Source organism: Xenopus tropicalis, chromosome 1 (assembly GCF_000004195.4).
Source record: "Xenopus tropicalis strain Nigerian chromosome 1, UCB_Xtro_10.0, whole genome shotgun sequence".
NCBI classification, from domain to species: Eukaryota; Metazoa; Chordata; class Amphibia; order Anura; family Pipidae; genus Xenopus; species Xenopus tropicalis.
Window position 1 is genome coordinate 182,797,628 of NC_030677.2, and position 23,489 is coordinate 182,821,116.

A 23,489-nucleotide genomic window follows, 5' to 3' on the forward strand; every position below is an offset into this window, starting at 1 on the left:
GGGGCCATGGGTCAACCCACTAGCTTTGTTGGCGGATTAGGTTGGCAATATGGTGACAAAAGTAGTTGGCGTTATAAATGGTAAATCTGGGTCTGTATTTGATACTGTTAAAGGAGTTGTTCATTTTTAAATTAACTTTAAAGTGGCATATACATGCTAGAGTATTGGTTACCTTAGCAACCAGACTGATGTAAATGAGAGACAGAAATATGAATAGGAGAGGGACTGAATGGAAAGATAAAGAGTCAAAATTAACAATAATAATACAATTGTAGCCTCAGCTACAAATTCCCTCTATAAGGATTTGTTTTTCCTTTGAATTAAAAGGATCCACAAGGATCCAGTAATAAAGGAGGTGTGGATTGTTGGTCCAGGGTGAAATCCAGTTCCTGGTTAAAGGAACAGTAACCAAAATAAGTGTTTTAAAATAATTAAAGACTGCAAGCTCTATGGGGCAGGGACCTCCTTCCTACTGTGTCTCATACCACATGGCACTTTCCCTGTGTATTTATAACTATTTATTGTATTTATTATAACACTTGTCCTCCCTCTGTGTAATTCTGTAAGATTGTACAGCGCTGTGTACCCTTGTAGCGCTTTATAAATAAAGTTACACATACAATTAAAGTAAATGTACTGTTGTTCTGCACTGGTAAAACTTTTGCTCTAGAAACACTACTATAGTTTATATGAATAAGCTGCTATGTAGCCACAGAGGCAGCCATTCAGGGGAAAAGGCTCAGGTTACATAGCAGATAACAGATAAGCTCTATAGAATATAATGGTGTAATAAAGAGCTTATCTGTTATTGGCCATTTAGCCTGTGCCATTTAGCCTTATTTCAATTGCTTCCATTGCTACACAGCAGCTACATGGCAGTTTTTAGCTGCCGGGGTCAATGACTTCCTTTGAAAGCTAGAAAAATACAGAAGAGGTAGGCAAAACAATGGAGAAACTATGAAATATAAATAATAAAGACTAATTTTAAAGTTGTTAGGAATAGGATATTCTACAACATACTTTAAGTTAACAAAAGTAAACTTAAAAGTACATCACCCCTTTAAAAAGCTTTTTTTATTTACATTACACTTAATTCATTTCAGTGGATATATTTCAGCTGAATATTCAGATCACGTGATGAGAACAAGCGTCTTGTAGGGTAACAGGGGAACACTTTGTAAATACAGAACATTATAATCTTAGATCAGGATAATTCAAGTCCTATTGCAGTACAAAAACCCATAACAGAATATATAAACCAAGGTCAGAGCTTGGGAAGGGGTATTTTTTTTTTTTTTTTAATTAAAAGATTCCCTGTACTGAAGGGGATTTATATTATTATGCTTGTTATGTGGGACCTCATTGGTGAGCGAATTATGTAAGTGTTGGGGAATATTTTTAGGTGTGTGTTCTCTTTTATGTACAATATTTTAGTTGTTTTTCCTCCACTCTACAATGGCATTGAACAGAACTGTCTATCTGGAGGCCATACAGTTGGATTAATGGTCCCATTGTAATCAATATTTAAACTGGTGGAAAGAGGTCAGGAATGTAGAGTAAAAGAGGCGATTCATATAAATAAAGGGGAATAAGAGAGGTGTAAAATAGTAGCAGTGACATTAAGGGTAGATAACTAGTTACAGTGGGATGATCTGACTGCTTTGTCATGTATAATCGCCTATGAATGCTCAGATGTGCCCAGCCTGTAACTATTGCTTTAAACACTTACATATGTTATGTTGCCAAAGGTATGTCTACAGTACACTTGAGAATTTGTTTCAGTATCAGTTCTCTTAGTTGCTATGAGATTCCATCTTATCCTCCAAAGGATCAAGCCCCAATGGGACAAAGGCTTTTTTACATGATTAACATGAACATGATCAAATCCTACTTCTAGTTGGGCGATAACTCTGAATATAACCGTGCAAGGTTGGCTGAAGTCATGCTAGTTTGCTACATGAAAGGCTTCCATAAATACATCATATTATAATAATATTATTAATGATTCTGAGCTTTGCTATATATTAAATGGCAGCCAGTATTTGTGTATCTCCACTGTATCATTTCCCAGTTTTAATTAGAGTTATAGTATATATAGTAGTTATGATTCCATGAGTTTTGTATCCCAAATGTGTAAGAGATATACTAAAATCAGATGTATATAAGGTAAGGTAATTTGGGTTGTATAAACATGTTTCGATTTGTCTTACAGGAATCCGATCATGGGACACAGATCTAATTCAGTGCAACTTGGATCAAGAGCTTAAGCTTTTTGTGTCGCGCCACTCAGCCAGATTTTCTCCTGAAGTTAGAGGTGAGACTCTCTATTGCTTTGTCCTACCTCAATTCATTATGTATGTATGTATGTATATCTTTATTTATAAAGCGCTACTTATGTACGCAGCGCTGTACAGTAGAATACATTAATGCAAACAGGGTGTTAAAGATAATGGATAAATACAAAGTACAACAATAAATACAAATAAATACAAAGTACAGTTGCAATAAGAGTCATAAACACAAGATGAAGGAGGTCCCTGCCCCGTAGAGCTTACAATCTATATGGGAGGGGTAACTAACAGACACAAATGGGCAAATGTAAGTGCTATAGGTCACAGTGGGTGACACTACAATATAAGTGCCAGTTTCCAGATCAGGTGCTGGGTGAGTGCTCCAAAAGGTAGTCTTTAAGTTTAGTTTTAAAAAGACTGAGGGAGGATTCTCTCCGGAGGAAATCGGGGAATTAGCGACACATTGTTCATAATTCATATTTGCCTTAGCCTTCTATGTATCTATTGCATTGTCAGCCAGTCAGTCCCAACAGTCTCAAAATTATCTACGCTAAATGAAACATTATGTTTCTAGGAATTTTACAGATTAGTTCCCTGATAGAATTGTGTGCTGCCCACCCATTTATATTGTTATTTATATATTTATATAGTGCAGTCGCTAATGGTTAAAAACAAAGGGGGGCTGCTCCCTGAAAGAATGTACCCCAGGCCAGTGCAGTTTTTATGGAGAACGTTCACCAGCCCAGACCTCAGGATTAGCGATTTTGCCTTACTGGGGGGGGGGGGGGGTTACCAACATATTGGCACCCCTGGTGTTTTAACCTTTACTTCTTTTTCAAAGGATGAGGAAAGTCATATTCACTAGGGGCTGCTAATTTTCAAGCCCGCCCCGCAGTAAATATAATCACTATATATAACCTTGTAGATGGTGCTTTTCCGGCCGTCTGAAAAAAATATGAGCACTACGCCACAATTTTTGATCAGTCTTCCTTGGGTTCCCTGCACTAATCCAGGGATGGTGCTTCCACAGTAGATTAAAGCCATTTTGTTAAACTGTAAATGCTCCGAACAGAAGCACTGCAGGCAAGGTAGTGGGCATGGGCAGCCCATGGAACCCCTGGGAAATTTATCAAGATAGCAGTGCAGGTGTTCATATAGAAGGTACCCCAAAGAGTGCAGCGGGGCACAGGCCTGGGCTGCAAGGCAAGCAATTATATTTACTGGGGGTGCCTAACAATGATACAGAGTATATGACTCAATGTGTTTCATTTATTTATATATGTCTTTGCTCTAAAACTAAAAAAGAATTAAATATAGATGTATGGCTTACATTACAATTACTACAGCTTTGGAAATCTGGCTTCACGATTGTAGGACTATTTATAAAAATGTTAAAATTGTATAAACCGCTCAGAGGCCAATATTAGCGCTATAAAATGTGCCGTGGCCTTCAACTCCTGTGGGAGATTCATGAAAGGAATTAGATTTTGCTTTGTCACCCACTTTATGTCTCCCCCTCCTCTCCACCTTGCTACACGCTCTCAGAAAGGCAGTTAATCTCATGGGGAAAGTATAATTACAGCCCTTTAAATCCAAATTGTGGAAAGTGATTTAAATTTTATCCTCACGGATTACAATCTGATAAAGGTTATTAGAATTCATCCTGCACTCCCAGTTTTCAAGCGCTTTCTGTTTAGGGGCATTTTCATAGATGAGCTCTATAGGCAAGCTCCGCGTTACTGTATCCCAGGGGTTTGGCCACTTGCTAATGACAGCGTTTCAGGCTGGCACACAGCTGTGAGCACTGCGAGTCCTGTGTGATAAATATTGCATAAAGAACAAATTCTGCTGCCTGATTTCTGAGTTCTAATTTCAAATGCACAATAATAGCTTTCTAGCAGTAAAACCACCAAATACATTCTTATACTGTAGAATCAATATCCATAAAAACAAAGCCCAGTAAAAAGCATTAGTATTAATTGCTGTAGATATCTGATCTATATATATATATATATATATATACTGGATTTGTTAAATGAAAACCAATTATGCAAACTGCTTTAAACCCCAGTAATGCTGGGCAGTTGCGTCCATTTTGACAAACTGGATGCATTTGCAGTAGACACAGCACAACTACGACACAAGAATTACCTGTTTGTATCTGCATTGATGCTGGAATTGTGGGGGAAAATGCTGCATTTTGATGGCACTCAAAAGTGCATTTTTGGGTATGGTCATTCAGATTTTGGGATGGTCATGACCACATTCGGATGGGGCATATGGCCTGGGCACTAACATAGCATAAATTTTAGTCTGAATATCAGTGATGTCCAACCAGTACCCCATTCCTATTAAGCGACAATGAACTACAAGTACCAGAAAGAATGTCTACTTGTCACTCATCCCTACAATAATAGTCTAACTAGCCACCAGATCTCTTTACAAAGTACCTGCTGTATTTAGTAAGGCTCCATGAGGCCTTATGGGGGTAGTAAATTGTGCCATATTGGACACAGTTTATGGGGTTCGAATTGTGCAATAGTTTGAATTCTGTGCCCCTTTAATAAATGAGTCAATATGGTTATTAACAAGTTAGTCATCAGTGAGACACAATATCACATGGCACTTTATACAAAGTGCTGTATGTAGTGGTTGGTATGGTAAATCACTGCATAGCAATACCCCTGGGCACAGATAGGCAGGACATTATATATTGCTATATGAACACACTCTCCATTAGTCACATTATACTACAGACTGTCGATGAAGTTCATTTATCCAGGTCATAATAAACAGTATCCAGTAGAGATAAGTCTAAAGCAACCCTAAAATGCCATAAACCATCTACCAACAAAGCCCAGACATGCAGTGGCTACAGTTGCCATCTGACAAGTATTTTCCCAGGTTGAATGCTAAAAATGATGCCTGATGCCAATGTTATTAATAGAGAAGAAAGACTGGCAACTTTAGCAGTCGCAGAGTATATTGAAGGTTCAGCGGAATCTCAAAATTTGTATTACCTGAGGCAGAAAAGAACACATTTGAGTAAACACACTGGCATATTTTTCCTGCTTTACAAGACATATTTATCTGCATTTGTTTGTTTAGTGAGTGGTAACTGCAACCATAATGGTCTACTGTTGTGTTATGGTACTGGCAGTTTCCTTAATTATAGAGGAAACAGACCCTATGGGTGCAGGGGGGGGGGGGCCATGGGACCCGCTTCCTCTATAGCTGTATAGAAATCCCCCCTCCCCGGCTGCCCTCCTACTTGAGAACAAGTGGGCGGAGAGTGTGGGATGCCAGCGGGCTGGGAGTAGAAGAGGGCAGGTATTTATTGCGGCAGGGATTTTTTTTGTGAGGGGTCCTGGAGCCATGAAGTTACAACACTGGATATGCCACATTTTTCTTATGTACTGCCTCTGCCTCTCTGCAGGGCTCCATACATGGCCCCTATCTGTATATATATATAAATATAACAATAGTTAGGAGTAGAAGATCGAATACAACATTTGACACTCATTTTTGCTGCCTCTTTTATATAATCCATTTTTTTGCTCAACTTAAACAACACTGAGAAAATCCAAGCCCCACATACAGTATATGTTGCCTTGTGAATCGAAAGCAGCTTAATTCCAAAACAGATTATGATCATATGTTTAAACTGTACATTGTGCAAAGGCATTGGCATCAATTGCCTCATTGTTGTGAGAATAAAGAGAGTGTTGATGCAACATGCTCGGAGCAGCTCATTAACAGCTGAGAATGGTTATACAATCTGAAGGAAATTGTTTTGTTAATCGGTGGAATTCCTATTACAAGCAGTGTCTGGTCACATTGGCAGTGCTAAAGGTGCTTTAAAATTTTTATGGAAATGACATATATAACAAACATACATGGCTATGGCGAGTTATTATCTGCGACTCCCATGTCCCTTTGTATATAACATGAAATCAGTGTAAGCTTGCTTATATATAGGAGCATATTTATCACAGGGTGTAAATAGAGTTCACCCTTTGATACATACATCCATTGGCATAGCTACATGGCAGTGCCCCCCCTCCCACATAAGAATGCTTTGGGGGGCCATGGGCGCATATCCACCCCTTTCTGGCCCCACTACTCACTCGCCTTACTGGTTGCATCTCCCACTCCCCGTCCACTGTCAGGTAAGAGGGGACTGGGCAGGGGGGATTTCTATAACTGTAGAGGAAGCAGACCCCACTCTCCCGGCCCCCCTGCGACCAGGGTCTGTCTCCTCTATAGTTATGTCACTGCTTACATCCATAACAAATCCTATGCAAGTTAAGAAAAAGCTGTGGAGTTTCTATGGTTGCCACCTGTTCAGTTTTGACCCAAACAGTTTGTTTATTTTAAGGGCTATTTGGGTCACAACTGTCTGTTCTTGTAAACCCCGAACAATAATCTGGATAATAACTACCTCTGATGTTACAGCCCTGGCCCCAAAAGGCACAAATGCCCCCCAAATGTTATGATGCCACCCCCATAAGTGGCTACCCTGCCCACAATGTCATAATCCACCCTTCTCGTTGGTTTTTGACAAGGTCAAAGTTGACCATATAGGCACTCGAGGACCTGTGCCTCGGGTGTGTGTCAGGTCACAAGGGAGATAAATATATTTCATCTTGTCATCTAAAATGTTCACAAATAGTTTTATTGCTTTATATTTTCCTATGAATTTTCCTAAAATATGAACAGGCGTTAGTGTTTTAGTCTGTGGAAGCGCCTCTATTGTGCTGCCGGAGCATTACTGCCACAGATATCCTTCTGCATGAGCTGGGGCATAATTACAGGGTAGAATATTACCAGGAACTGTATACCTTTATATTGGCAGCTGTGATGAAAAATTAAAGCTTTTTCCACTATTCTTTCCTCATAAGGGAGTGATTTGGGTGCTGGTCTCCTCCTGTGAAATTAGCATGTGTGAGCTTAGCCCAGCACCCCCTGACTGTATGTGTCACAACTCAGCCTGATGTCCCCTTTGTCTGCAGCAACATCTGCCACTGAGTATTGTCTCCTCCAGCCGAGCAATATTACTCTGTCTTCTGTCCCTTCCAGCCACTTTATTCACCGGGCTGCTAAGATTTCCCTATGCCAAAAGAAAGAATCTTCCAGACACATTCTTTAAAAATAAAAATGAAGTTTTATTTAAAGAATATTGACTTTGTATATCATTTTTCTTAATTCCAGTTGTCATGGAGGATTAAATAATGTATTTTAATATTTTCAGTTTTTTTTTTATTTTTATTACTGAAAGATATTATTAAAGTGGACCAGACAGTATACAATCACAGTGATAATGCAAACTGTTCTCTATTGCGAGGCTCTGGGATTGAGGAGTCCTCTGCCTAGTGATGCACTGGCATAATAGCCAGAGTTACAGGGGTTTATGGATACACTGCAGTACGAGTATAGGACCCATTATCCAGAATGCTCGGGACCAAGGGCATTCTGGGGGTCTTTCCGTAATTTGGATCTCCATACCATAAGTCTACTAAAAAATCAATGAAACATTGATTAACCTTAATAGGATGGTTTTGCATCCAAAAAGTATTAATTATATCTTAGTTGGGATCAATTACAAGGTACTGTTTTATTACTACAAAGAAAAAGCAAATGGAGCTTTATAGATAACAGGTTTCTGGATAACAGATCTCATACCTGTACTGCAGATGATGGCCAGTTGTCTTTTTACAACCCACATTTAACCCACATGTAACTGTGTATTACCCCTATTGGGCAGAACATCCCACCAAAACCTACACTGTGTGATGCCAACATAGCATGGTTTCATTTTTAAAATAGAAAGAACATAAGGAAACAGAAGCCTCAGCTTTTTCTTTTGTGAATACCCATAAGTCAAAGGATAAAGAAATAAGTCACGAGGAGTTCCATGACCATATAAAAGCATGAGGCAGAAGACCAAGGGCTTTTATACAGGTCATGGAACTTCAAAGCACACATGCAGCTACACTTATTTTAACATTCTGACCATAATTGTGCCACATGCATTATCCCTCAATAACACTGGAATATTCTAAGACCCAAATCTAAAAAACCAAAAACTTTATTTCATGAAAAATTGGTCATTTTCTTTAGAATCCTTAAACGACAAAGAGAGAAGTTTATACTAGTTTATTAATCCATGAAATTCATGAAAAATACAAATTGTTTGCCTTAATATTTTATAGCGTATTAAACTGTAGCCTTGAACACAATATTATATTTCACTTTCTGTATCATTTTTGTTGACATTACTGTTACCCATGCGTTAATATGGATTATTTTTCTTTGCCAAGACATAGGCTGCTTATGTCAAGCCCTATCAATATATTTATAGATATTCTGTCATACAATTTGCTTGTCCAACTTAAAATTTAATAAAAAATAATGTGAATCAGAGAAACGTTAAATAATTTAACAATTTTATTAGCAAACTTCTAAACCTTTATAAATAAATCAACAAAACAATATGAAATGAAATTTTAACAGAGAGACTTGGGCTCTCACATAGAAAGAAAAATCAATACATGCTCCCAGGCCCTTTCAAGCATTCAGACCAATTATTTGACACGACTGCCTGTAATATCCCTTGTTTCCTGCCATTATTACTGCGCACTGTATACAGAACCTCTCTAGTCCCAAAGGGGGGCTGTCTCCATTACTGCAAGAGCTATTTCCTTAGCCTAATGTTACATTTCTATACCATTCATATCATTCTCTTGATATTTTCTTAACTATACTTTTGTTATATAAAGGGAAGTAAAGACATTTAGTGGAACTTAGGTTTTTGCTTATACAATAAGATGAAGAATGATGGAAGTATTGTGGCTTCTGTATTGATAAAACACTAAAAGGTTTTGCATCCTGTCCATTGGGCTCCTATGGGAATCTACAGTTATTAGATAAATAGGAATGGGGGGGAGAAAGATTCCTCCATTTTCTTTATGTGTAACCTTCACTAAATTGACCTACACTGCACACAGGAGTGAAATAGACTTCATCTGTCTTTATTGCTGATACAAATGCTTGGTCGTCTGCCTCCTGTTCCTTATTTAAGGCTTATTAAAAACAATTGAGGGAAATGTAACCTGCTTATCCAGTAAGGCACAAGGAGATGCATACTGCACATATAGGAAATACAGCTGCTTTGTATACTTTTGATTAGGTAAATTGGAACATCCCCTATGCTCACTGCAGCCACAACATTCTTCTTAAAGGGGTAGTTCACCTTAAAATTAACTTTTAGCAAGATGTGGACTGATATTCCAAGAGGTGTTTGTTCCCCTATTTTTTATGAAAGCAAATAATTACAAAATATGTTAAAAAATGAATCCCCATTAAAAAATTGCTAAGAATAAGACCGTCTGTAACATACTGAAAGTTAAGTACCTCTTTAAACTGCCTTAGCATCATTAAAAGCCTCCCTGACCAATGGATTAGTGAGGCTGGGAAATAAAAAACAACCTAAATTAATTTGGGATGATGGCAAATAAGGAGATTTGTTGCCTATGGGAAATCTGTTTTAAGCAGCGCCGGATTTGCTGTTGGGGCACCCCGAGGATGCCCCCATTTGCAGGGGGGAGTGGTCCCCATTGCTCCGTATGTGAGCAAAAATTTCAGGTAGGCTTGGGCGGCATGCTGCCCTAAATGTGTGCCACCCTAGGCCTTGCCACAAATCTGGGCCTGGTTTTAAGGTGGCCATACACAGGGCGATTTCAGCTGCCGATTTAAGTACTTTAGACTGATTCAGCAGCTTATCTGTCCATATATGGGCACAACCAACCAACCTCCTCAACCAACATCTGGCCTGAAATTGGGCAGATCTCAATTAGGCAGGTTTGACTTTTCCAACGGATTGGGGACTGCATCGGCTAGTTGATGTGGTCCCCGAACTGACAGCACCTATGCCTGCCATTTTAGTTTGTTCGAATTAGCCTGATATTATCCACCAGCCCTAGAAGCTCCTTCTGTTTGTTTAAGATAGCAGCTGCCATTTTAGCTCAGTCTCAGAAGCTTCCGTGCTGCAGCTCTGGCTGCTGGTAGCTCAGATTACAGCAGAGATAGGAGGGGGAGAGAGCAGGGAGGTGATGTGGAGAGAGCAGAAGGGAGGGGGAGAGAGGAACAAGCTGCACAGACTCTTGCTTTGCTACTTGGGCATACCTTAGGCAGAGCCAGTAAGGTCTCTTTGGAACTTTTGTAAATTAAACAGCAAATAGAAAATGTATGTATGTATTTCCATTAGACAAACTCATAGAGAGAAAAAAATAACGTAATTTAACCGTTGCAAAGTATCAGCCCTGGATTGGTCTATAAATATCCACATGCATACAGAAAATAGATCTTACTGTTCTTGTCTGATCTAATGGATTTTTTCTGTTAAGGTCATTTGCTGATACAGTATAGCCAGGAAAATGTTGTGTCACTCAAAACCAGTAGTCCTTCACTTAACACTTATACGCTTATATGATGACAAGGGGGTTCTGATTGGTAGTGTGTAGATGAAAAATGAATGAAAAGGTATACATTTTAGCCTTTATTCCATAATTAAAATTATGGTTGGTGAATCATTCAACATTCGGGCTGTTGGCCTGAATAAGTTGACCAATAGAATGTGGGCATGTCAGACTGCTTCTGCTGTTGTATTAGTAAAGTCGTTTCAGCCGAATCTGTTTTTCCTCAATTTCCTCAAAAGGTTTTTTAAAAACTATGTTTTTTTATCAGGCCTGGTCATATGACAAAATGCAATTTCTGTAAAGCAGATATGTTATTAATAACAAAGGGGAATATGTTGAATAGTGCCACTATTTCCTTGAGCCCACGCTAACGGTGTGACTGCCGCTTGGCATTGCAGATAAAGGACAGAAATAGATGCAATAATTATCTCACTGCCACATTTTAGTCTTTATTCTCTGTAGCACGATACAATTGTGTAGCTGTGTTAAATACCTATAAGCCTAAAGGCTATAATACAGATAAGGTTCCTTACAGATGAACAAAAAAGAGAAACGGAAGCAGAACAGAATACTTATACTTGAGCTTAGCTTTTCCAAGTTTAAATAGTTCTGGGCTGTTTTTTGTTTCATAAGAGATCAACACCAAGATAGATATTTCACAATTTGCACATTTGGCCATACCCATATTTTTACACCACAGCCATAACACTAGACACCCCCTTGGTAGGTTCCAGACTGTCCCTAAATCTGTTCAAAAGGTTAATTGCCTGCATGATTTTTTGCCTGCATTTTGTTTCTATGGTTGTAGTGGCATACCAAAGGATCGCCTGGTGAGCACAGACCCTAGAGATTCTCAGCCTAGGAGAATTCCCATTAGCTAATCCTTTTTACGACCTCTCTAAACATGTGACAATAGCTATATCTAATTGATAGTGGGCCTAGGGTGTGAACTTCTGTTGTCGACCTTAGAAGACCCTATCTAAAGGTGGCCATACACGGGAGACCTTCACGTGTAGGGGCACCTTAGCACTATTTTTTTCCACCAGTATTTTACAGAATTGGCTTTCTGAAGCAGAAATAACCTGCCATTGTTAATTAAAACATTGGAGTCCCAGCTTTCAATCACAGTGGAAGCAAATGTGGACTAAACAGTATAGACATTATGTATAAAATTGCAGATTTCATGTGCATACTATTAAGATTCATGCTTAAAGCATAACTATACCCCCAAAATGAATACTTAATATGATAAAACTATCTGTTGGTTAAGTGGCCTATTAAAAAATCTTACCAAACTGAAATATATATATATCAGTAAATATTGACATCTTTTCCCTTGAGCCACCATTTAGTGATCACCTGACAGGAAATAAAGCTATTTCTATACCTGTATTTGTTTGTGTCTTTGCAGGACAAAAAATCCTTCACCACAGGAGTGATGTATTAGAAACAGTCGTTTTAATCAACCCATCAGATGAAGCCGTCAGTACTGAGGTAATGCCCATCTCTTTTTGAAGTGGAATAAACAACGGTGAAGATTTCCGCTAATCTTTCCCACTTATGCCTATATGATTGGGCAGTTGTATGTGCTGTGCCAACTCTGTGGTACTGAACAAAAATCTTCTGGATTCTGTAATTATACAAATATAATAAAAAAAAAAGAAAAATAATCATTTATATTTTGGGTTTACCTTTATTCTGCGTGACACTGCATGCTTATGTAAAAAAATGTGATTATGTCCTGTCATGCATTCTGGGGGGTTTTATACATTCAGTAGGCACTGCATTCAATTGATCATGTGTCCTGGGGTATTATAAGTGAAACTGACACTGTATTTCTATTGCTGGATGTATAAGGATGTATATACATTACTATATTACATATAAATATAGGTTGATATCAGAAGCTTATTATATACTCTTCCCATATTTATGTTTAGTTCCCCTGTAATGATTTGTGTTACAAACAAGGCACAATATAGGTACATGCCTGTATGAGTATAAAACTCATTACTATGATGTATCCCTCATTGAAAACATTTATATAGTCCTCCTATTTCTTTGTCCTAATTACAAAAGGAAGTTGTCTTCCAAAGGACCCTGAACTTAAGCAGGAAAAGAGCGGATGGATATTTGGGGAGGGTGTGTCCGCTTGAGTCATTGAAAATATTAGTAACTTACGTCACAGTTGGGCATAATGCAGGTATCCGCTTTCAGTTATGGCTGCCGGCTGCAGTTAGAGGTCATTTGCTTGAAAACATTTTGCTAAATTTAGCCATGCAGCTGTTATATGCTGCAATTCCATGCAGAAAATAAAGACTTGCTGAGAAATGGGAACAGATCAAAAGTATAAATGATAAAATAATAAAATGATAAAAGCAGTGATAGGCTACACATTTGCCATTTTGCTTAGTTTCATGGAAGTGGAATTTGTATTATGCAGAGAAGGTATAAGAGAATACACAGCAAATACAAATAATGTTACAGTATGCATGTTGTTCCATCGCAGCATTCTTGTGATATCATGTTTATAGTTTTTAAATTATTTGCCTTCCACTTCTACATGTTTTAGACTCAATTGAAAGGGGGGGGGGGGGGGGGGTCACAAACACATTAACTTCAGATATGCCCACACCTCACAAGCAGAATGCCACAAACCTTTCTTCTTTATGGTTCCGTCCTGCTTGATGACCTGTTCTGCCTTCTCCACAGGGTCAGACTGGGGAGTGAAGGGCTCACCGCCCCAGGGGCCCTGCAGATGTCCCCTAGCCCCCCCCCGCAGGGGCCCCGCTAACCCCCCTCGCAGGGCCCCCCACCCGATGTCCTACCCCAAGCATGTAAATTTAACGCGTCAGGGGGAAGAGCGGTCGGGCAGGGGGAGCGCTGCAAGAGTCGGATTTTTCCCAGTGTCCCAACCCAACCCAAATGTCCTAGGTCTTATCTAATGTAGCTTCCTCTGATTAGTAAACCCTCATTTAATGGCAAAAAAGAACCAGATGGTCAATCTTATCTGCCCATTAAATAATTAATTCTGCTTTATAATTATCCAGTGCAGGTTTAAACATCTTTATTGAATTAGTTCAACCACATATACTGGAAAGCATTTGTAAAGAATTGTTACCTCATGTTGTCCTTCTGTTTTCTTTTCCGCAACTTCCATAATTGAAGTCTTTGAATGTTTCTGTCATTACCAACATATAGCTGCATTGTGCAGTTTTAACTCAGCGTGTACCTGCTAAGGGGCAGTGCAAGCAAGCCCTATAACCCTATTTCTGGCATTGCAGGAGGGCTTATAGCATTTGGTTGTATTGCCAGTTATCAGTGCTCTATTACTGCTCAAGTTTCCAATGTCAGTCACATAGCCAGCAGTGGACGTCAGTACTGCCCAAGCTACTAGAATGGTCACCTTGAAACCGCCACTGACATAGTGACTCTGTTGACATTCATATCCCCGCAGCCTACGCTTGAGACAAGGGGGACCTGCAAGGCACTTCGAGTGTAGTGTTCTATATGTTTGCCCATTTCCTTTATTGTGCTTTTCTCTATCTTTTGTTAATAGGTACGACTGATGATCACAGATGCTGCTCGACACAAGCTTCTGGTGTTGACTGGACAGTGCTTTGAAAATACTGGCGAACTTATTCTCCAATCAGGATCCTTTTCTTTTCAGAACTTTATTGAGATATTTACAGATCAGGAGGTATGAGGCAGACATTTTTATTTGTTTAGTTGATCACTGGGAAGTATTTTGCAAATAGAATAGAACAGATCTTCCATGTTTAGTAAAGGGGCATCATTTATTACACTAGGCTAAATTATCAGTATACTATCAGTATACTATACTATATTATCAGTATAGTATCCCAAAGCAACCAGTTATTTATGTTACCATGCAGCAGACAGATTAGGTTTTGATTGATTGCTATGGTTGCTGCACTTTAACTTTTATATCCTCCACGTAAAGTCCACCACCAACATGTTCAAAGCCTAATTTTCAACATAGAAGCATTGAGCATTGAGGAGCAGCTATATGGCAGTTACACCACCACTCCTGAGTTAAGGAACTGGAAGGTACCAGTGGGAACACCTTCATTTTATGTATAACTCAGCTGTTAATGGCAAGGCTTACAATTGTTGTTGGTGTACCTCCAGTATTGGTATTAGTAAATGCTTTGTCCCTTAAAGGCCCCCCCATAATTGCAGACACACTCCCCCTGCAACAGCCCTAGATACAAAAGTGAGAGCAGGGGGTCTGAAACTGGGATCCTAGGGCAAGATGGAGGAGGGTGCATGGGTGGTCGGGCATAGTGGATGGAATGTTGGCCATTGGGGGGACACTGGTCCTTGCCGGGCTCCTTCTGTCTTTGAGCCCCACAGACATGACGTCTGCACCGCCCTAATTATGCTGCTGCTTCCTATATCTTTTATGCTTGATGAAAATTTTCCAGCATTATTAAATTAGATTATTATCTTGAGACAGTATTGTATATTACCTAAACATTAACTTGTGTTACTTACAGCTAAGTGTTTCCCTTTGTATATTGCATTAGCATTTATCAATCTAAATTGTTTTTATAGATTGGTGAACTGCTCAGTACAACACACCCTGGGAACAAAGCAAGTTTGACACTTTTTTGCCCTGAAGAAGGATATTGGAAGAATTCTAATCTAGAAAGGCACAACCTTCAAGATTTCATCAACATTAAACTTAATTCAGCTTCAATTTTGCCTGAAATGGAAGGATTATCAGAATTTACAGAATATCTGTCTGAATCTGTAGAGATGCCTTCACCTTTTGATATTTTAGAACCCCCAACCTCTGGAGGCTTCCTAAAGCTCTCAAAACCTTGTTGCTATATTTTTCCAGGGGGTAGGGGTGATTCTGCCTTATTTGCTGTAAATGGCTTCAATATGCTTGTTAATGGTGGATCTGACAGAAAGTCTTGTTTCTGGAAACTTATCCGACATCTAGACAGAGTAGATTCGATTTTACTTACTCACATTGGTGATGACAACCTGCCTGGTATCAATAGTATGCTGCAAAGGAAAATGGCAGAGCTGGAAGAAGAACAGTCTCAAGGTTCAACTACTAACAGTGACTGGTTAAAAAACCTTATATCTCCAGATCTCGGAGTAGTGTTTTTAAATGTACCAGACAATCTAAAAAATCCAGAACCAAACTTTAAAGTAAGAAGAAGTTTGGAAGAAGCTTGTTTTACACTTCAGTATTTGAATAAACTGTCAATGAAACCTGAACCTCTTTTCAGAAGTGTAGGAAACACAATTGATCCTATCATTTTATTCCAAAAAATGGGTGTCGGGAAACTTGAGATGTATGTGTTAAACCCAGTAAAAGGTAGCACAGAAATGCAATATTTTATGCAGCAGTGGTCGGGGAACAATAAAGAGAAAACTGGTTTAATTTTACCTAATGGACAAGAAGTTGAACTACCTGTTAATTATTTCACCTCAATTTCATCTCTAATTGTATGGCACCCAGCAAATCCATCAGAAAAAATTGTGAGGGTTCTGTTTCCAGGGAACACAACTCAATACCAAATACTTGAAGGTCTAGAAAAACTCAAGCATCTAGATTTTCTCAAGCAGCCTGTTATAACTCAGAAAGATTTGAGTGATAATGTCTCAAGCCCTGCAGTAAAGCAAGCAAAGATTAAGCAGAGAGCAGAAAGCAAAGAGAGCTTAAAAATGTCCACAAAAACTCCTTCCAGTAAGCCAGTTAGAAAGGGATCTAAAGAAGAGCCAGTGGAAGCTGTTAAAAGTAGCCATACTGAACAGAGCCAAAAAGCAGAGAGTAAAGATAAAGTCCCAGTCAAGAAAAGTGAGACTAAATTCTTACCAGAAGCAAACAAAGAGCCCACAATTAAACAAGAACAAGTAGAAAAACAAAAAGCTGACGTAAAACCTAAAATTGTTAAAGAAAAAGCAGTAAAAAAAGAAGTAAAGTCTAAATCTGAAGATGTTAAAGAAGATAAAGGCAAGAAAGACCCAGTTAAAAAGGAAGACAGACCTGTTGTCAAGAAAGAAGACAAAGCTAAAAAAGAAGTAAAAAAAGAATCAAAGAAAGAGGAGAAAAAGGAGTTGAAGAAAGAAGTAAAGAAAGAGACACCTCAAAAAGAAGTAAAGAAGGAATCAAAAAAAGAAGAGAAAGAAAAAAAGGAAGAAAAGGAGTCCAAAAAAGAAGGTAAGAAGCCTTTAAAAGAGACAAAGAAAGTACCAGCACCTTCTACTGACAGTAAGAAGACTTCTGTGAAGAAAGTACAAAAGAAGGATGATGTGATAAAGAAAGATAGTGCAACTCCAAGCAAAACAAAGGACAAGGCAAAAGTAATAAAGAAAGAAACTAAGGTCACTGAGAAAAAGCCAGTGTCTGGAGCAGTTGCTGCTGCAGCAACTGTATCTGCTGCAGCCGCGGCTGCTGCAGCAGCTGCCATTCCTGCCTCAGTGGAAACCACTCGGAAAGCAGCAGACCTTTTGGCAGAAAGATCATTGATGTCTTCACCAGAGGATTTAACAAAAGACTTTGAAGAACTGCGAGATGAAGAGATTGTATTGAATACAGTTGAGTTGAAATCTCAGTTACAGGAACCTAGTGATGAAGCTGATATAGTACATATTGAGTCTTATGCCATAAAGAAAGACCACACTAGCAGTGAAGAACCTGCTGATTCTCCAGATGAAGGTATTACTACTACAGAAGGGGAGTGTGAACAGACCCCAGAAGAACTAGAGGTGGTAGAAAAACATAGAACAGATGAAAATGAGAAGTTTGAGGATGAAGGAACTGGTCTTGAGGAGTCATCTGAGGCAGGGGACTATGAAGAAAAAGCAGAAACAGAAGAAGTTGAGGAACAAGTGGAAAAGACATCACTAGAAGACCAACCAGCCACAGCTGAAGAAGATGGAACTGAAGAAGACCTTGACACCGATGCCTATGAAAGCAGAAAAGAGAAACATGACAGTCATGAAGACATTGCTGATATTGAAGCTGCAGATGAACAAGCTGAAGAGGATATTGATGAAAGTTTGGAAAAAGGAGAAGCTGATGAGACAGAAGAGGAAGTGGATGAGGATAAAACAGATGATGCCAAGGATGATGAACAAGAAACAGAGAAGTATGAAGCAGAGCGGGATTACACTACAGCTGTTAAAGAGAAATCTGAGTTCATAAGTGACAGTGATGATAAATATGTATTGTCTGCTATACCATGCAAGACATCTGAACCTCCATCACCAGCTGTAGAGCCAGGTGCTTTTATTCATGATGAAACTTTGCCAGGTGGTTCTGAAAGTGAGGCAACTGTTTCTGATGAAGAAAATAGAGAAGATCAACCAGAAGAATTTACTGCTACTTCAGGATTTACTCATTCTACCATTGAAATATCCAGTGAACCCACTCCAATGGATGATATGTCTACTCCTAGAGATGTGATGAGCGATGAAACCAATAATGAGGAAAGTGAATCTCCTTCTCAAGAATATGTGAACATTACTAAGTATGAAGCTAACCTCTGCTCCCAGGAATATGACAGAACTAGAGTTTCACCACTGCCTGATGCTTTAAATGGTTTATCTGATGTCTCAAAAACAGATGCAACAGAAGGTCTAGAATACAATGCTTCAGCATCTACTCTTTCACCTCCATCATCATTAGAGGAAGACAAATTCTGCAAATCATCCCTGCGTGAAGCATATACTTATGGAAGCAGTGGAACAATAGGATCTACAAAACTGGAAATAAATGAGGATTTTGAACTGGATGAACCGCATAGCCCCAGTAAAAGTCCAGTTCCACCTTCACCAATATCTAAAACCCCATTAAGTGAACGTAGCGTTAACTTTGACTTGACACCTAATGAAATAAAGGCATCTGAACTTGGTGTTCTCCCACCATTGCCTGATGAAGCTCATGAGGTAAATGAGCAATGTGCCAGCCCTGAAGAAAAAACTCTGGAAGTTACATCTCCATCACAATCTGCGGCAGGAAGCGCAGGCCATACACCATATCATCAGTCCCCAACCGATGAGAAGTCTACAAATCTTTCCCAAGAAACAGTACAAAGGACAGCTCCTGTTCCTGTAGTGTTTGAGATCTATGATTCAAAAGAAAAGAACGATAGTCCTCGCATAAGTCCAATGGATGAGCCAGTACCAGACTCAGAATCACCAATAGAGAAAGTTTTATCACCATTACGTAGTCCTCCACTAATAGGATCAGAAACCTCTTATGAAATGTTATTGACAACTAATATAAAGACTTCTGCTAGACATGACTTTGAAAAAGTTACTGATGATGATAATGAAAAATCACCTACTCGGATTAGTCCAGTATCTGAAATGTTATCAAGTTGTATCAGCCCAGAGCAAAACAAAAAGAGTCCTGGGCTCTCACCAAGTAAAGAGTTTTATTCAGATGCAGCAACTAATGATTTTGATCAAAAAGGTATTTCATCTGGAATGGTAAATGGCGGGAAGTATGCAGGAGATTTTTCACCCACTCAAATTAGCACTAATCCATTCATTTCATTTAAAGAGGACACAAAGATGTCAATTTCTGAAGGTACAGCTTCCGACAAATCTGCTACACCTGTAGATGAAGTTGTTGCAGAGGACACTTATTCCCATATAGAAGGTGTTGCTTCTGTTTCCACTGCATCTGTTGCAACTAGTTCATTCCAAGAACCAACCACAGATGATGTATCTCCTTCTCTGCATGCTGAAGTAGGGTCACCCCATTCCACAGAAGTAGACGACTCGCTCTCTGTATCTGTTGTTCAAACTCCAACTACATTCCATGAAACAGAAATGTCACCATCTAGAGATGAGTGCCCCAGACCAATGTCTATTTCTCCACCAGATTTCTCCCCCAAGATTGGAAAATCATCCATTTTATTGCATGAACAGAGGTCACCAGAACAGTCCACAATGGAGTTTAGTCAAGAATCACCAGAACAATCTTTTGCAATGGATTTTAGCAAGCAGTCTCCAGAGCATCCTGCAGTAAGTTCATGTATGCTACATATTTCTGAAAATGGACCAACAGAAGTGGAATATAGCCCATCTGATCCTCATGAATCTTACTTTGGCAAAAATATCTCCATTGATAATGTATGCTATGATGCCAATACAGAAGATTTGCAGAAAGCGGAAAAATGTAATGTAGAAGCTTCTCCTTCTACTTCCTCGGCACATACACCTTCCCAGGTTTCTTCTCCTTTGAAGGAAGAAGAAGGGTCACTAACAGATGTCATTCAAAATACAGATTTGCCCCTCTACTCCCCACCTATTCTAGAACATATGTACTTCATGGAAGGAAAGTTATCCCCTGAAACTGATGCCTCTCCATTAACACCAACACCATCCTCACTAAAGCAATCACCTGGTATTTCCAATACTTCACCAGGAATGGAACCTAGCAGAGATCACCAGTCACCATCACCACCCTTAAAGGTTTTGCCAGATGAACCATTTACCTTTCAGAGCAGATCATCAATCTCACCAAAACAGTCCCCCATTTTGCATAGTACAAACCCATTTGTCTGTGCAGCAGACCTAGATGAAAGGGAAAACTATCATAGTGTATCTGATTCTTACAACTATGGTGGTGATATTAATGATAAATATTCTGTTGCAGACAAGCATTCTTTTGCAGAAGGCCGTCAAGATGTTGACCTCTGCCTTGTTTCTGCTTGTGAATATAAGCACCCCAAAACAGAACTGTCCCCTTCTTTTATCAATCCAAATCCCATAGAGTGGTTTGCAAGTGAAGATCATTCTCAAGAACAAGAAAAGCCATTAGCTCAACTTGGAGGTGGACAGCCACCATCAGGTGGAAAACAGAAATCACGCCAATGTGATGAAACTCCTCCAACCTCAGTGAGTGAATCTGCCCCATCTCAAACAGATTCTGATGTCCCACCAGAGACTGAAGAATGCCCTTCTATAACAGCAGATGCAAATATAGACTCAGAAGATGAATCAGAGACCATTCCCACTGACAAAACAGTAACATATAAACACATGGATCCTCTTCCTATGCCAGTGCAGGATCCAAGCCCATCTTCACGTCACCCTGATGTATGCATGATGGACCCAGAAGCTTTGCCAGTCGAACAGAATTTAGGTAAGCCATTGAAGAAGGACATAAAAGAGAAGGCAAAAACCAAAAAAGTTGGAACCAAGACCAAATCATCATCCCCTGCCAGAAAAAGTGAAATTAAATCAAAGCTGTCAGCTGCATCACCAAAACCAGGACCAATCAAGGAAACATTGGAAAAGGGTTCAAAGACTGTTTCTCCAAAAAAGAAAGATTCTGTTGAGAAGGGACCAAAGGGAAGCTTGAATCAAGAAATAAAATCCATAAAGACTGAAGAGAAAGATAAACAGACAAAGAATGCCACAAATACATCTGCAACAAAATCTGCCAAAACTGCTAACACAGGTGAGACAAACATATTTTGTGTAAACTTTCAAAACCAGAGATTTAGATAAGCAAATTGATAAACAGAATAGGTAATAAAGGGAATACTTTGTGTAACAAAATCTTGGAAATTGTATGGGTCATTTGTAATAATCAGACATGCCCTTGTACAGTCACCAAGCCCAAATTTTACCGGTCTAGGTCTAGGTCAGTAAAAACGATACTTGATGTCAGTGCTAATAACATAGATATTTCCAGAAAAGTTACCAACCCCACTGAAACAAGAGATTAAACTTGACATTTTCCATCTGGATGGCTAATATTTACTGTTGGTAACTTGTGTACTTTGTATTAGAGTAAAATGAACTTTGCAGCAATTTAATCAAAATTCTGTATTAATTAGACTCTCAGTGAAGTTGTGTTGGGGCCCTGCAATTTCTAATTAAGCCAATTATATCAATGCAAGTAAATTTGGACCAGAGCCAGGGCTCCAACAACCTTTAAGCAGGGCAGTAGAGAACCGTAATATTGCTTTTTGTATTTTGTACGTGACCAGTAAGCTCATAGAAAACTGTAAATATACTGATTTAATTTAGATACAATCATTTTTTTTATCCATGGCTTTACTGCAGCATTATGAATATATGCTAGACATATATAGAGAGTTTTATCTGTACAGGCTCAGAACACATATAGGAGGGTAACCCTATGACTGACATCAGCTATCACTGGTGGCGTACAGTTTAGTAAAATTATGAGTTTATTCGAATGAAAAAAAACCTCACAAATTCAAAAATTAGATAAATAAGGCTTCATGAAACTGGTTAAAACAAAAAAAAAGTTTTTAAAGCAAATGAAATATAATGTACTGTTTCCCTGCATTGGTCAAAGTTGTGTGTTTGCTACAGTAACACTACTATAATTTATATAAATAAGCTGCTGTGTAGCCATGGAGGCAGCCATTAAAGCTGGAAAAAGGGGAAAGTGCACAGGTTACATAGCAGATAAGGATAAGCTCTGTAGAATACAATAGTGTTTTATCTGTTATCTGCTAAGTAACCTGTGCCTTTTCTCCTTTGAATGGCTGCCCCCATGGCTACACAGCAGCATTTATATAAACTATAGTAGTGTTTCTGAGGCAAACACACCAGTTGTAGCAATGCAGGGCAGCAGTACATTATATTGGAATTACTTTTATACACTTGAATTTTTTGGTGTTACTCTTCCTTAAAGGATGATCCCCAACTGGTCAAAGATGATCCCCAAACAGTGCCTCGTGAGCAACATGTTGCTCATCACCACCCCCTTTAATTTTGCTCCCAGTGCCCTCAAAGCAGGTGGCCATTTATCAATTTCTGGCTTGAAGACAAGTTTTGGAAGTACAAAGATGCAGTTTTACTCCAAGCAGAGCCTCCTGCAGGCCAACAGTCCACATGGGGCTGTCAAATAGCCAATCACAGCCCTTATTAGGCATCCTCAAGTAGCTTTTTTCATGAGTAAATACGGTTGGGGACCTCTGGTATAGATTATGTGTAGGTTTTTTGCTACCATGCGATTCTCTATTTTCTAGAGACAATTAAAAACAGGCCGTAGCAGTTTGTTGCACCAATTTGATGCTATTTTAGAAATGGTTGCAATATTCAGGCTAAAATAAGCTGAGATTGATTTTCATCCTCAGGAAGTGGCACCAGTAAAACATCTAAGTCAGCAGCTGTGCCCCCGGGACCACCTGTATATCTGGATTTAGTGTATGTACCAAATCACAGCAACAACAAAAATGTAGATGTGGAGTTTTTCAAAAGAGTTCGATCTTCCTATTATGTGGTGAGCGGCAACGATCCCGCGGCTGGAGAACCAAGCAGGGCAGTCCTGGATTCTCTACTCGAAGGCAAAGCCCAGTGGGGAAACAATATGCAGGTAATGTGTTGCAGACAAGCACAAGTACTGCATGTAATTGCATGTATACGAAGGAGCCTGCAGACAGATATCTATATGTTACAATACTGGGTGGGGGTATTTACAGTATAGCTATAGTGGCTGCTTAATTATAATGACATATGGCGGCAGTTGCACAATGACCAGAGGCCAATAGACAAAAATAAGAAGTAACTCGAAAATTCCGTACAAATACAAGTTTATTCAAACTTGTACTGGAGGGTATGAAATGCGTAAGGAGGAATACCATGGGGTCTGTATGTATATTTTTTTAATATGGAGCTTTAATTAAACTTTCATTTTTATGGATTTTGTGAGTTATGGGATACTCCTTAATTTTTGTTTGTT

The 23,489-nt window shown here is 39.1% G+C and overlaps 1 protein-coding gene across 1 annotated transcript in view; it reads left to right on the forward strand.

Moving 5' to 3' along the window:
* Positions 1-23,489, forward strand: part of map1b (microtubule associated protein 1B) — a 40,141-nt gene that overhangs the window by 10,299 nt on the left and 6,353 nt on the right. Inside the window, exons 2-6 of the mRNA XM_002934819.5 lie at positions 2,213-2,314; positions 12,180-12,262; positions 14,328-14,468; positions 15,347-21,227; positions 22,885-23,123. Coding sequence (XP_002934865.1) covers positions 2,213-2,314; positions 12,180-12,262; positions 14,328-14,468; positions 15,347-21,227; positions 22,885-23,123 — 6,446 coding nt within the window. The remainder of the gene's footprint in view (positions 1-2,212; positions 2,315-12,179; positions 12,263-14,327; positions 14,469-15,346; positions 21,228-22,884; positions 23,124-23,489) is intronic.